General features: G+C 38.3%; 2 protein-coding genes and 1 non-coding gene across 7 annotated transcripts in view; 1 reads left to right on the forward strand and 2 right to left on the reverse strand.

Annotated features, from left to right (window-relative positions):
• LOC123309996 (E3 ubiquitin-protein ligase Ufd4) overlaps positions 1-13,011 on the reverse strand; it is a 30,824-nt gene extending 17,813 nt beyond the window's left edge. For 2 of the 5 annotated variants that reach the window (XM_044893341.1, XM_044893340.1), the window contains exons 1-6: positions 12,850-13,010; positions 12,530-12,585; positions 10,418-10,557; positions 7,683-8,233; positions 4,383-4,870; positions 1,415-2,014 (exon numbers count right to left, since the gene is read on the reverse strand). In XM_044893341.1, coding sequence (XP_044749276.1) covers positions 1,415-2,014; positions 4,383-4,870; positions 7,683-8,233; positions 10,418-10,557 — 1,779 coding nt within the window. In that variant the 5' untranslated portion in view covers positions 12,530-12,585; positions 12,850-13,010. Of the gene's footprint in view, positions 1-1,414; positions 2,015-4,382; positions 4,871-7,682; positions 8,234-10,417; positions 10,558-12,197; positions 12,342-12,529; positions 12,586-12,849 lie in introns of those variants that run through there. The other 3 variants (XM_044893337.1, XM_044893338.1, XM_044893339.1) reach the window with 3 other exon arrangements.
• Positions 13,012-13,393: 382 nt separating this feature from the next.
• On the forward strand, positions 13,394-14,930 carry LOC123309997 (putative E3 ubiquitin-protein ligase UBR7). Its single transcript, XM_044893342.1, has 3 exons — positions 13,394-13,677; positions 13,727-14,120; positions 14,186-14,930. Exons 1-3 carry the CDS (start codon positions 13,522-13,524, stop codon positions 14,788-14,790), a joined length of 1,155 nt encoding a protein of 384 aa, XP_044749277.1. The 5' UTR covers positions 13,394-13,521; the 3' UTR covers positions 14,791-14,930.
• A 113-nt stretch (positions 14,931-15,043) lies between these two features.
• On the reverse strand, positions 15,044-15,150 carry LOC123310615. The gene has a single exon (XR_006537387.1). It is a non-coding gene; the product is annotated as a U6 spliceosomal RNA (small nuclear RNA).
• Positions 15,151-15,351: the final 201 nt, after the last annotated feature.

Raw genomic sequence — 15,351 nt, forward strand, 5'->3', positions numbered from 1 at the left:
CTAATTGTTGTCAAACAGTTCTAATCGACATTTGGATCAATTCATTTAGAAAAAAAATGTGAAATGCTCATCATCATTTACATAGAAAATTTATCTAATTATACTTCATTCAAATTTATTTTAGCAGTCGGTTGGCCATGAAATAATTTTCTCAAGTTTTTGTAACTAGAACGAAGTTAGGTTGGCACTCATGAAATGTCGTTAATGTCATAACGCCGTTGCCACAACTAATATCAATTTTTATTACGAAAATCCCGAAAATGATTGAAAAAAGAGACAGGGTTTCAGGAAGTGCTATTTAGAATTCAGGTCCGCTCATTCAAATAGTTATACCCTGATATTCTAAAATCCACAATACGTCAGACGATAGCGAACATATTCAATCTAAGAGAATTTATATAATATTTCATCTGAATCTAAGCGACTTATATTTCAGCTGAATATTTCCACAATCAGAAAAATTGTGAATGAAGGGGATGACAAAGAATTTCCTTCTATTGGGAGACCCAAAAAAGTGGTGGCATTTGAGAATTTTATGTTTGAGTGAATTAATGCGAAAAGTTTACTATAGGATTTTTGATGAATGTCATCGGAGACTAAGTTCCCTGATATGGATTTTTCTATTTTTCATTTGACTTGTCTTATACAATGTGAATGTCTTAAGGTTCTGTTAAATACCTATTATTATTACATCAATGTATTAAGATGAATAGCCACAAATACGCGCAAGTTGCCCTGTTACTTGTTTATTCATGTGAAATTTTTGTTCAAAGGTGAAGTTCATCTTAACTTGAAACTTCCTTCAATTCCTTTTACTTATATTGATGCAAGATGATTTTTGTTGAAGAATTTAACATTCTTGTAATTATCTGTTAATTCCTTCGGGAGATACCCATTCCCAACCACTGCATCATATGCATTTCATCTTCGGGTTAATATTTTTGAAATCTACAAATGATGTAAGCCAAAGAAGATAACGAACATTAACTCTCCTCAAGCTAGTGCATATTATGATATTATACTGATCTCTTGTATTTTCCATGCAAATAACTGGATTTGGTATGCCTTCAATCAGTTTGTATAAACTTCAATTATGTTCGTCACATATTTTCCGAAGAGATTCGACATTGTGATAAAATTAGTAATAACAGAAACTTTTACGTAGAACGGGCAACATAGCGTTGATTTAAAATCCAAAAATGTTTTGACAAGCTTCATAACCCCACATTTTCGTACTATACAGAGTGAAATGTGTCAAATTTCCATGGCCAACCGACTGCTAAAATAAAAGTGAATGAAGTATAGATTCTGAGTGAATCATATATCTTCCATTTCACACTAATCACTAGTCTGACATCATTTCATTCCTAACATGAACCAACTCTACGTTACTTTACTAATCGTCTCAACTTACATCGTTATCCAAAACGGTGGCAATCACCTCGACCAGCTGCGTCGTAAAGCTGCTTTTCGCCTCGCACGAACAGTTCATATCCTCCAACAGATCCGGCTGAGCGTAGTGTATCATCTTCTTGATCAGGCCGAGACTGGCCTTGCGCACCGAGGCCAGCATAGTCGACTGAAACGTCAGACAGAACACCGGCAGGAGCCTCTCCAGATAGACGGGCGCCATCTCCGGATCGCCCTTGGGTTCGGCGCCCTCCTCCACCTCCGACTCGGACTTCCGCTGCTTGTCCTTCTCGAGGGGTATCATCCACTCTCCGGGCGATTGCAGTATGGCCGCGACCTCGCGATGACCCTCGTCCGCCCGCTCTCTGGCCTTGTCCAGGGGAGTCTTGCCGTCCTCGTCTCTGAGGTCGGGATTGGCGCCGAAACGCAGGAGGACCTTGGCGATTGCCGGTCGGCCGAAGCAAGCCGCATAATGTAACGACGAGCTGCGCTGGCCCTTGTTAACGTCGGCACCCTTCTCGCACAGGTACTCGACCATCTCTTGGGTGCCGAACGCGGAGGCCCAGTTCAGCAGCGTTTGGCCCACGTCGTCCATGAAGTTTACCTGGAAATTGGAGGATTTTTCTCATCATAATGAACCATTGGACCCGAAACCTACCCTGAGAAGAATTGAGCTAAGAGTATGATTTCAGTTTTGGTCGCTTAGCATTTTATTTTTTTTAGTTCTTAAAAAATGATCAGCTATTTATGATTATTATGTATTCAGCAGACAAAAATTCGTTTTAAGTAACAACGATCTGAGTAATTTGTCATGTGAAACTTAAACTATCGGATATTCGTTAAAAACATTGTATAAGTGGCGAAAGTGATATTTATCCTTATTTGAACAACATTCCAACAGGAATAAGTTGAGTTTAAACAAAATAGTCTCATGGTATTTACGCCCCAATTATGGGACCATATTTTATGCGCCTTTGAGCGTATTTTGGCTATGGACTGGGTAGATGATAATGGATTTGAATTGAATCAGCGTATTGGGAATCCAAATGTAGATTGCAAATGGTGATGACAGTTCGAACTGAAAAGTTAATGCTCTCATTATCATTTTTGAAGGGGTTTTTTGAGATTTTCGTCAAATAAATCCTTTTTTCTCAGTTTATAGTTGTTTTTACTCAATTTTGAAGATTGATTGTTGAAACTGTATTCAATTGTGTTGATTATTATCAATTTTAGGTAAATGAATGTCAGGAAGTATTAGTATTTAGGAAAAAATGCCGACTGTGTTCTGAATCAGCTGATAAAAGGGAGCAATATTTTTTGAATCCGAACTTCTTGTCTCTTTACACGATCATAATAGCAGGAAATTGATTATATGGAGAGCCACAACTATGATATCTTGCCTTATCCATTATAAACAAGGCTAAAATTGCAACATTGATGCTAAGAAAATTTGTCCAAGTTGACTGGAAATCAGAATTGAATTTCTAAATGAATTTTGTGTGAATAATATCGAAATTCATATGTATATCAACTCACTAGGTGGAAAAAGTCCTCTCTGGGGGAAACAGACTTGTTTTTTGTGTAAATCCTTTCATTTTGAGGTTATATATCCAGGTTAGTTAATCCACCTTCCATTCACCGTAACTAATTTGGAATTTACAAAAAATTTACCATGCTATAAGGACGAGATACTTATGTCCTTAAAGATTGACTAAAAGTTCATCCATCGTGGGAAATAGTAAAAACTGACATCTTCACAAGAAATTCTTAATCGAAGATTTGCTCAAAGGATGCAAATTATGAAAACTAAGCTTTCCCCATTGTCACGAGATAGATGAAGATGTTCTCAACAGATTCAGATATATTTTTCATGAAAACTCTTATTGAAACACCAAGATATTCTCCGTTCCTCGATGTAAACAAACAAAAGTTCATTAACTTCTTATTTATATAAACTGTCACCAGGGGGCGTATCGCTTGTTTGGAATTCCCAATTTAAAAGACGTTCCTTATTCCATAGATATTATATACACTCTGACAAAAAAGTATCCGGAAATTCTCATTCAAATTGCCCGCGTTGAGTATTTTTAAGTATTTGAAGTTTCTTCGTGTTGGTAGGACTGTCCGTAATTACTATGCCAAACATGAGCGCGGTCTGTCGACCTGTTTGTTCACGACAGCTGTTGAAACCAGTCGACCTCAGTGGTATTCGGCGAATTTTACAATGGAAAAAAATATTGAACAAGGAGTTTGTCTCAAATTTCGTGTTTTGAACGAAATTTCGTGTGCTGACTCGTTGCGAATGCTAGAAAAGGCTTATGGACACTCTGTTTTATCGAAAACCCAAGTGTACGGATGGTACAATCATCGAAGATTTGCCTCGTTTAAGACGTCGACCTCTTCAACCAACGATAACGTCGAAAAAATCAAGGAAATTGTGTCAAACGGTCAATAAGAACTTCTATTTAACTGTTTTGAGACGTTTGCGTGAGAATAATCGCTGTAAACGGCCGGATTTGTGGCAAAACAATTCGTGGATTTTGCATGACGATAACGCCCAATCTCATCGAGCCACGATTATTAGCGATTTCAAGACCAAACACTCGATAAACGCCATCGACCAGCCACCTTATTCGCCTGATCTAGCTCCGTGTGACTTTTTTCTTTCCTTCAGACCGAAATTACCGTTCCGGGGAACCAGACTTGACTCCATAGACGACATAAAAGAAAATTCGCAGAAGAAGCTGAAAGCGCCTATAAAAAATGTTTCCATGATTGGGGAAAACGTTGGCACATGTGTATCGCTTCAAATGGAGCATATTTTGAAGGAGATTGAATAAATATTGAAGAAGTTTAATATTTGTGCGTTTTATTTCAAATTTCCGGATACTTTTTTGTCAGAGTATTACCTGACATTTCAGATTTTTATAAGCTTGTAATATTCCGCGGTCAGTTTCATCCTTTCTACTAACCTCGACCCCTCCTGATTCTATTGCTTCAATCAGGGCGTCTGTATCTTTTGATCTGATGCAATCGATCAGTTGCCTATGAGACTTCTCGGCGGCCGAGTCCATTCTCCTGATCCTTGGCATCAGCTGGCCGGAGGAGGACGCGCTTCCCGACTTTCCGATTGTGCTCCTACCCTCGAACAGCAGCACCAGCAGTAGATCGACGAGTCTCATCGAGTCCAGGGTGCAACGCTCGTCGCCCTTCAGCGATTTCTCGATCGCGTCCGGCAGTTCGGACCTGAGCAGGTCGTGCGTTATCGTCGGCGATCCCCTGCACAACGTAGATAGCAGACTTATGATGGTCGATATGGACGCGGACGTTCCCTTATTGTCTGTAGTCGCGGGAGACGGGTTCGGCAGCGAGGTTAGCTTGCCCGGCGTGCCCTGGGCGCCAACCGACATCGACGGTCCTGGCACGTTCGATAACCTTGACAGTAGCTCGTTGACCAGACCTACGAACCATGGAAGGATTATAGGCGATACTGCTCAGGCGTCGAAGATCTTTTGGTTTTTTATCTTCATTCTTTTTGGTAATTCAATTATAGAGTCGAATGATAGGAAAGAATTGTACTTCTTTATTGTCGAAATACATTTTAGTCAAAAAACAATAGCTTAATTCTCAAAAGGGTTTCTTACACATGCTTAAAGTCAGCATTATGTGGGGTTAACAATGATCACACACAGAGACCTTGTAGTTGGGGAGCCCAAGAGGGAAATTCGGGCTCGTGTTAGATCAATATAAGACGAAAGAATCAGGACCCTGTAGAGTACTCTCTACCAAAATTTAGATCGATATATAGCCCTGTTCAGAGATTTGCCAGGCCAATTATGTTGCGACAAGGATGTTTTCAAAGAAAATGCCGGAACAGGTCAATTTTTATTCGGAGGGGGACATTTTTTGAGCAGAATTGTAAGCCGAAATCTCCTTAATTCTAGGCGAGGGGGCTATCACCCCTAAATTCTTAATAGGGAATAGGGGGTGAGCTATACCTCAATTGAAAGATCACTTGTCCCTCTATATGAATACTATGGTTTGCAAATTTTTATTATTTTATTATATTATATTATATATAGTAGTTGAAGTAGTTACAGGGGCTGACAATTTGAAAGCTTGTCAGGCCAAGGATGTTTGTAAAGAAAAAGGTTGACAACCCCTACACCTAAGATGGAGGAGATTCTGGCTTTCCATTCTGTTAGAAACATGCCCCCCATCAATTAAAAATTGACCTGTTCCGGCGTTTTCTCTGAAAATATCCTTGTCGAGACATAATTGGCCTGGCAAGTTTTCAAATTGTCAGCCTCTGTAACTACTTCAAGGACTCAATAAAAATTTGCAAACCATTGTATTCATATAGAGGGTCAAGTGATCTTTCAATTGAGATATAGCTCACCCCCTATTCCCTATTGAAAATTTAGGGGTGATAGCTCCTACTTCTAGGGTTGAGGAGATTTCGGCTTACAATTCTGCTCAAAATATGTCCCCCTACGAACAGAAATTGACCTGTTCCGGCATTTTCTCTGAAATCATCCTTGTCGTGACATAATTGGACTCAAGTTTTCAAATTATCACCCTGTATAGGGGTAATTGTCTACGACAGCCTGTCAGAATAGTAAAAAAAACTATCATTGTACACACTCGAGCCTGTCGGATTGAGATATATGTGGTTAATTACATATGGAATGGTCATCTTCAAACTGTCAGATTAAGAAAACTCCCCTGATAGTGTAAAATTAATAGGTCAACACGTCTGGAACACCGAGATTAACCATCTGTATGAAAATCTGACATCTGACACGCTCGAGTATGTACAAGTAAAGTTTTTTTTTGCAGTTTCAAAGGACCGCTGTGACCTTGCGTCAGTCCGAATTGTCAGTACCTTGAAAACTAGCTTCCTTTGGGTCCAATTAACATATCCAATAAGAAATGGATCACGCCTTCACAGTAAGGCAGGTAAATAATAAACGAATTAATTCAGATGCATAACATCCGCAGATAATTAAATCAACGAATGTTACGATCTAAATCGAACTAACAAACTACCATCGCTCGAAGTATTACCAGAATTTTCATTTCGTCGACAAAGAGTAGATGCTGACCATGGTTTCGGTCTTATTTGACCTCGTCAGAGCAACAAAACTCAATTGTCAACGAAATGCTATGAATTGCCGGCTCCTTTTATTCCATATCAGTAGCGGGTATGATGTATAAATACATCGTACCGACATCTGACAGAGAAACGGGAACCAACCCAATTCAATTTCCTAACTCTCAGAGCGAAGATAGCAGTATGCATCCATATGCTTTATTCCCATATTGCAGATATCGTATATTACGATAATTAAGCAAGGGAAAAAGCGCGGAAAGGTTCGGATCATGGCAGTAACCGATCTGCCGCGGACATGTAAAATAAGAAATGGATCACGCCTTCACAGTAAGGCTGGTAAATAATAAACGAATTAATTCAGATGCATAACATCCGCAGATAATTAAATCAGAGAGTTAGGAAATTGAATTGGGTTGGTTCCCGTTTCTCTGTCAGATGTCGGTACGATGTATTTATACATCATACCCGCTACTGATATGGAATAAAAGGAGCCGGCAATTCATAGCATTTCGTTGACAATTGAGTTTTGTTGCTCTGACGAGGTCAAATAAGACCGAAACCATGGTCAGCATCTACTCTTTGTCGACGAAATGAAAATTCTGGTAATACTTCGAGCGATGGTAGTTTGTTAGTTCGATTTAGATCGTAACATTCGTTGATTTAATTATCTGCGGATGTTATGCATCTGAATTAATTCGTTTATTAACATATCCTTCAAAAATCTGATGATACGCTCGAGATTTTTGCCATTATCAACGCACAAACCACGCAAACTGTCAGATTAACATGAATTTATTATCAGAGACTCGTAGGGCACATACAGTATCTCAATCTGACACGCTCCAGTATGTACACCTGACGATTTTTTACATCTTTGAGAACCTGCAGACGCTTTCCCCACCGCTGAAAGTGCATACATCATAAACCCTTTTTTCTTTCTACCATCTAATCCTCAAAATCCACTAGGTCTCCACGACGCTCGAGTAAATCCCGATTTAGCATCGTTGGCCCCCCAACTAGGTTATGTGATCTCTTATTACTAAATTTGACATGGGCATCTGTTGACACCTCAACATTTACGAGAACTCCCGATGTTAATAGATACTGTACGTTCGTTACCGTACCTTTGAACCACTTCACCTAACCTAAAAACACCTACCGTATTGCGCTAGAGGGGCGGGATCTACGCCCCGCCTACTGAACCTATCAGCTATCGAAGCGAAACACCTCAAAGCACCGTCCGCCACTTGCTGATCCTCCTGCTGCAGCAGCGAGCTCAAGGCTTGCACGCACGTGTTCAATTGCGGGTCGGTGGGTTCCAGTTTGGTGCAGAGTCTGGACACCAGCGCCATGGCCGAATGGAGGGTGTCCTTGTGGAGGCGGCAGCCGTGGTCTCTGACGAAGGGCAGGGCGGCGGCCAAGCCGCCCGCGTCGAACACTGCCGCCACCTCTCTTGTGCATATCAGTTCCAGTACTTTGACGCACTGCTCGGCCAGGTCTTTGCTGGTGCGAGAGTTGAGCTCGGCCACGACCAGTCGGTTGCATATGGCCCGGACAGCGCCATCTATCGACACTATGCGTCTCGTGCATTCCGCGGACACGTCCAGGTAGTAGGTGATGGCCCTGGCTGTTACCTCTAGGACGTTTTCCGGGGCCTGGTCGTCTAGGAATATGCGTATCAGTGCCGGGAGGAAGGTTCGTGGTGGACAGCTGGAAGGATGAGAATTATATTGGGGCAAGATTATAATAGAGCTTCAAAATCCTGAGATCCGTTGTCGACAATTTTTTTCCTGAATTTACACACAATACTTGAGGTACTTAACACCTTTACCAGACAAAAATATTTAGTATTCACTGAGCACGTTTCGCTCTCCAGCTGATCTTCAGGGCAATAAAATTACAAAACAACGATGGGTTACCAGAAAGAGCGGGCAAATTTACAAACCGATACTAAATGATGAAAATTGAACGAATTGAAATCAATCAAACGAATAGGGTAATCTACAATTATAAAGTTTCAAAAAAAAACCCTGTGATTAGTGAGACCACTTAAGTGACTTCAATCAGCTTTTTTGAATTTTGAAGATTTTCAGGTGATTACATTTCCAGAGCATTCTGCCTTTCTTATTTGTTTCATTTATAATTGCTGACTTATTTGTTTGTTGGATTCTTTATGTATAACTTTTATTAGTTTGTTTAATTATAATGTTTCGGCTTGTCAATGTTTGCTCGCTCTTTCTGCAAACCTATTGTTGTTCTGCTTCCAGCATCTGTTATATGACTTTTATACTCCTGAAGATGAGCTTAAGGATTCAAAACATGTGGACCCACACTATTATTTGAGGGGTTCAGAGCTGAAGTGAAACAAGTCCATTTAGCCTCGTTTTGAGATGAACGGCTTAGAAGTTGTTTATCACCAATTAATTCGAAAGTGACTTCTTTATTTATTATTATTCTTATGTAAGCATATGCGTACATTCTAACCTTTTAAAATCTAAAGAAGTCACTTTTGAATTAATTGGTGATAAAGAACTTCTAAGCCATTCATCTCAAAACTATGCTGAATGGACTTGGTTCACTTCAGCTCTGAACCAATCATTTGACAAGGAATCACCCCTCAAATTCTTCCGCAACTATTCAAATACACCCTGTATACGAACAAGCAATTAACTTCGAAACTACTGATTCAGTGGAATTTTGCTGAATTTCAAGACAATTATGCAGCAGAAAAAAGTATTTGTCAGTAATCAACTTTTAATTCTGTTCAATCATTTCACATCTTTTACAATAATTTGCGAATATAAGTAGTTTTACAATACTTATATTCTCTAAGAACCTTGAGTCAATTTCCACAACAATTTCCGCAGGATGCAAGTTTTCCATCGTTGAAAATGATATCGATTGTTGCTCGATTCAAAGGCAAAGTCCTTGAATAGTCAGATCCATAATCCATCAACGATTCAATGAATTTTTCAAAAGAAAATTAATAATTCGTGGTTCTTGTCCTCTGAATATCCACAAACCACCTTTGTTTGAAGCAATCGACTTGTGTTGATTTTTCCAAATTATTTTTAATGGAGCTGTATAATTTTCTTCGGTATTATCTATCACCTAGGGAAAGTGAACCCTAGTTATTGCGCGAGTAGGTCACTTATGTCCTACTGAAGAGTTCAACCAACTTTTCAGCAGATTTCCATTGGAAACTGTCAGTGATGTCTAAAGTTACACGGCATCTTTCTTTAATATACGGAATTAAAAGCCATAACAATTTCGGCATGACTTCTGGTATAACGGGTCGTTTCCCTACTTCCTCGATAATCATCTAACGACAGTGTTCGTCAAAGACGTTAACGGTATCACCAGACCAGTTTCCAAAGAAGGTATATTTCGACACGACTCAAGATTGGCGTATCAACGGACGCGAAAACGGTGAACTGCTGATGTATCGATTGTATCGAATTGGTTTCCAAGAAATCAACGAATGCAAATCGAACGGACACCCAAGAGAGCTTTTTCTGAGCTCCATTATAGCAGGCAACTAATAATTACATCAAAAAATGCGTAAAGCACTGAAGACAAGCTCATTTTGGGGTAGATTGAAGATTACACTGTCTAGGGGTGAAGGCATCTATGCATCCCTATTAATCCTACATTAATTATTCTTATGGCCCGATAATTCCACGAAAGGCATCCCCTTAAAATTGTTTAATTGAAACAATGTAAGTTTGAACTACTGGGTGATTACATATTTGGTCATGCGCAATAAATACGATGAATTAAATATTGACATTGACAAGTGACATCTGACGTTTACGTCGTGTGGGTTCATAGACCAAAGTTACAAGGGGTAGCCCTCGTTTCGACCCTCTTTCCGAACTATCGAATTTCATTTACCTTTCGAAGCACCGATCTACATTATCGGACATAAGAAGCAGCATGCACAACTGCTCGAGCGCGATAAGCTGCATATCGCGCTCCTCTCCAACCCCACTGTTCAGCCATTCTAACAGCGTTTCTGGATCGGGATCGGCCATCTGGAAAGAAGGAAAAATTCCATCAGACCGGTGTAGAATCACATATACTCGGAATACTCATTGAAAAGATAAAGGAAGCATGTTTATTATACTGCAGCGTGGAACAATAATTTACTTTATCTGCATCAGCATGTTATACTGATAAAAACGTTAGCAGACTCTGGTGTAACTCTGTACCTGTGGGAAATACGAAAAAAAAATTGGCGTTGATTGCCTTGTCAACTAGGCGTGTCATCAGGATGACGATAACTAGGCAAGCAAGGAGGGTCCTTGTTGGATGACACTCGATTTTGGACGAAATTCTATCACCAGGAATAATAAACCGAAAGTTTTGGTACCGTGGATCGATAAAGTAGATATGAGAACCTGCCGGAGATGAGAATTTTCTCGATATTCCCAGAACTTTCAGGAGCAGATTGCTTTGAACCTGCCTCGCAGTCTAAAAACTATATTAAATTTTCTCTCTCACTTCTCTGAAAGTGTACTAGACAACGTTAATCGGACTACAGACGTTGTCGTTTCTCGAACGTGAGAACTTCCGTTTTCAAAGAATATAAAACTAATTTCGCGCACTTAATGAGAATTTATTGTTCTACGGCAACATTTGAGAACCAGGAGGTGAATCACCTGGCGAGAACCGAATTACTTACGTAAATCGCGATTTCAATGAATAAATTTGGCGAAGAAGTCCATGTAATATTCAGAATGGAGGCAAAAAAACGCGCGTTCAGAAAAATTCGCCTTCAAGTTGTATTTGGCATTCTGAAACTTGTGCTCCTATGCACAAATATATCTGAAACCATGGACAGCATCGAGAAAAGTGGTCTCTCATTTGATTAATCGAAAAACAATAATACTCTCAAATACTGCAGATTTTCTTACATTGCACTCAGTTATAACTTTCGCAAAAAACTATGATTGTATTACATGAAAAGCTTGACTAATAACAAACAAAACAAATCGATGTTATCACGTATCCCTACAGAAAATGATTTAAATATTTCGAACTCTAATAGGTGTTCTCAATTCAATCTAACTTGGTTTATTTATTTGGAAGAGGCCAACAAGTTTGGTTTTACATTCACTTATGTACTTCTTCTCGAAAAATCACAATAACAATAAAGTTCTCACACCTAAAAATGACCTGATCTCCACTAAAAGCCGCCAAAATAAAAAATCAATCAATATGTTATGATGCCACGATATAGAACATTAAGATAATTTCAAAGCAGCAAATATACTGACACAACTAAGTTCTTCGAATAGAATAGATCAAAGTGCTTATGATTACCGAATGAAAATGATAATTTGCAGTTTAAATCGAAACGGAAATAATGCATACAAGAGGCAATCGGACTGATTTGAAATTCCACGATCGTTTTCACAAGAGAAAGTAATGAGTTAAAGCATAAATATCAATAACATCTATTATGAAGAATCCTCCTCGATATTTCCTAATGGAAATATTCCCCAATCTTATGATTGAGGAGAGCACAGTTGTATGTAACAATGGCAATTCAATTTGATATCTTGAATGACAATTTTTTACCAGTTTAGGTCAATGGCCAAAATTGTTGGTATTGAGTGGAGATGTCGAAAAAGCGAGATAAAAAAACAATAATAATTGAAGAACAACTCACATGAGATGACGGTATCAAACTGAATTCTTATAAATAATAATTGAACCAACATGAAAATGACAAAATGACGTTTGAGTAAATAAATTAAACAAAGGATTTAGCCTCACTCCATTACTATGGATTGATGTCCAGAATGACTTCTTTGCAAATCTTTCAATGATGAAATGTCAAACTTACAATTAAAAAGGTTAGGTCCCAGGTGCCATAAAAATGTATATCTATCAGAACGTGCATTAAGGTCACGTTTCAACAGGATAATTGATCAAGAATACCAAATATCTGAATTTCTCCAAAGACATCATCAAATAAACAAAGGATGCAAATTAACTCACCTTGTGTTTTTCTCGTCCTTCACGAGCAACAAACACTCGTAGGGCAGTTTTCACAGCTATAAAATAATTCAGGATATATTCGTATGGAATTATCGAAATTTGTAATACAGTAAATCAATAGAAATGAACTCGACGAATATTGATGCACCCACATACGATTATTTAACAAAAATGAACTGGAACATATTGAATGTTGTGAATTAACACAAAACAACACATTTTTTGCATCCACAATTCCGTATCAAGTATGGATAGCACATTTAAGAATGTCGAAACCAGCAATAAGGGGACACCATTAAGACTTCATTCTGAGTCCTCACCTTTCTGATTCAAATCATCGTCTTATAGAAGTTATTAACACCAACCAATCGAACATCAAAGTATGAGAGTTTTTATGAATGTGGAAATATCGCGCTTACAATTTTATTATCACTTTATTTTTGCTACAGTCACTTAATCGGAAATGTCAGATGTGTCAATGTCGAATGTCACGACATTTCAAACATTTCATTCCGATTACAGAGCCAGAGAATTTGAATGCATCTAAATTGGCGGTAATTTTGAAACACATGGAAAGTGCTTTTGATTTATTCGTTTACCAAACTGATACATTGATTAATTCCTTCCTTTTGAATGTCGTTTTCATTCATTTAAAGTTGCTTTGTACTCAACGAGCTAGTTTAAGTAGCGAAATGAAAAAATCGTCTTATACACTTTTTTTCATGCTCACTTGAGAAAATAATTAAATCTTCAAAAATATCAGCAAAATAGTGATTATTTATAATTATTATTTATATTATCATGAATGGAAGTATGTGAGCGGAGTTGTGCCTTGATTTTAGATATTTTAGTTTAATTCTGTAGTAGTTACAAACACAAACTAACCCCGCCATTTTCAAAGACACTGTTCTGACAGTTATAATTTTTTGTACATTCCGGTAAATGTAAATTGTGGGAAAAATTTTAGAATACGTTTTAAAACTATCTAAAATATGGCTGAAAATCACCCTACTGAAGAAGATCCCAACTTCGAGGATCCCGACAATGTTGTTACTCTGGGAGAAGTTCTCCAATATGAAAATCAAATGATCGAAGATACTGCTGCAGTGCTTGGGGCTATGAATGATAAAAATTGTTCTTATATTGAAGTAAGTGAGGTGTTTCTTGATGAAGCATGGTTATCAGTAAAATTTTTAGGGCTACAGTAAGCGTCAGGCACTTTATTCCTGTCTGACATGTATTCCTGAAGCAAAAACAGATCCATCAAAGAGAGCTGGTGTTTGTCTTGCCTGTAGTTACCATTGTCACGATGGACATGATTTAATTGAATTGTACACTAAGAGGAATTTTCGTTGTGATTGTGGAAACTCAAAGTTTGGTACAATTCAATGTAATCTATGTCCAGATAAGGAGCCTGTTAATGAAGAGAATCTGTATAACCAGAACTTCCAAGGGACTTATTGTGTTTGTAGTAGGCCATATCCTGACCCTGAAGATCCAGTTTCCGATGAAATGATACAATGTGTCATATGTGAAGATTGGTACCATTCTAGGCACTTGAATGCTCCGGTACCTTCAACACCATTTGTGGGTATGTCTATTGTTCCCCTTCGTGAATGTGGCCTAGTGGGCTATAAAATTTCTAAATATTTTCAGAAATGATTTGTTTCTCTTGTGTTGGAGATCATGAATTCCTGTCCCATTATGCTGGTCTCTCTATTACTGAGGTTCGAGAGGCTTCTGTGGATGAAATTAAAGAAAATATAGAGGTAACATCTCAAAAGAATGATACTCCTGTTGCTCCTTCTGAGGGTGAATTAGAGCAACCAGAGGCGGCTTCTAACACTAGAGAATGCAAAAAACCAGAGAAAAAATGTGAGGCTGGTACACTTTTCTGGATAGATACCTCTTGGAGAAACGCCCTTTGTACCTGTGACAATTGCTTGGAAATGTATGGAGACGAGAATGTTTTATATTTATTAGATGCAGAAGATCCATTACCAGTTTATGAGGAAAAGGGCAAAGCTAAAGCTCAAGGGATCATTGAAGATGAAGATAAAAAGCTGCTGGGATCGATGGATCGTGTTCAGCTCATCGAGACAATTGCCGGTTATAACGAGCTGAAGGAAAGTATGGCAGAATTCTTCCGAGGTTTTGCTGAAAACAAAAGGGTTATCAGAGAGGAAGATGTTAAAGAATTTTTCGAGGAAATGCAAGCTAAAAAAAGGCAAAGAACTGAAATACCACATTTTTGCCGTTGAATCTCATACAATAAATATTCCAGTATTGAACTTGTTTTGTAGCTGCTGTTTATACAAAAGTCATTTCAAACGAATAACCTGTAAAGAAAATTAGAATATGTTTTGTAATAATTAAAATTACATAAAATTGGTGTGAAGAATTTTGTTTGTTTTTGATATAGAAAAGACTGGAGACTTGAAATTAAGAATTGAGGATATTCTTCAGTAGTTAATCGAAGTTGTTGGATTAGATTGTATTAAATTTAAAAATCCAAAAAATGTGGAACGCTTCACGATTTTGCGTGTCATCCTTGCGCAGGGGCCATGCTAATCTTCTCTGTATCGTTCCAATTTTAGTATATGTACCGCCGAAGCGAGTACAAATACCATGCTTATCGCTTCCGCTTATAACTGTAATATACGCTTGCAGAACTGAGTACTATGAAGTGGAAACTCAGTCAGATATTTTCATCAATTCTGGAAATTCGTAAAGGAAGTATATGTAAATTACGTTCAAAATTCCAATAGTAATCTTTCTATAAATAAAGATAAATCCTTCACTGAAATGTTTCGTTTTAATTT

The sequence above is a fragment of the Coccinella septempunctata genome, chromosome 3 (genome assembly GCF_907165205.1).
Source record: "Coccinella septempunctata chromosome 3, icCocSept1.1, whole genome shotgun sequence".
Classification (NCBI taxonomy): Eukaryota; Metazoa; Arthropoda; class Insecta; order Coleoptera; family Coccinellidae; genus Coccinella; species Coccinella septempunctata.

Bases quoted from the DNA above. Each gene is read 5' to 3' on its own strand.
- LOC123309997 (XM_044893342.1), top strand. From the start codon at position 13,522: ATGGCTGAAAATCACCCTACTGAAGAAGATCCCAACTTCGAGGATCCC. The intron at 13,678-13,726 runs GTAAGTGAGGTG...TAAAATTTTTAG, and splicing joins AAAATTGTTCTTATATTGAA to GGCTACAGTAAGCGTCAGGC. The intron at 14,121-14,185 runs GTATGTCTATTG...AAATATTTTCAG, and splicing joins ACCTTCAACACCATTTGTGG to AAATGATTTGTTTCTCTTGT.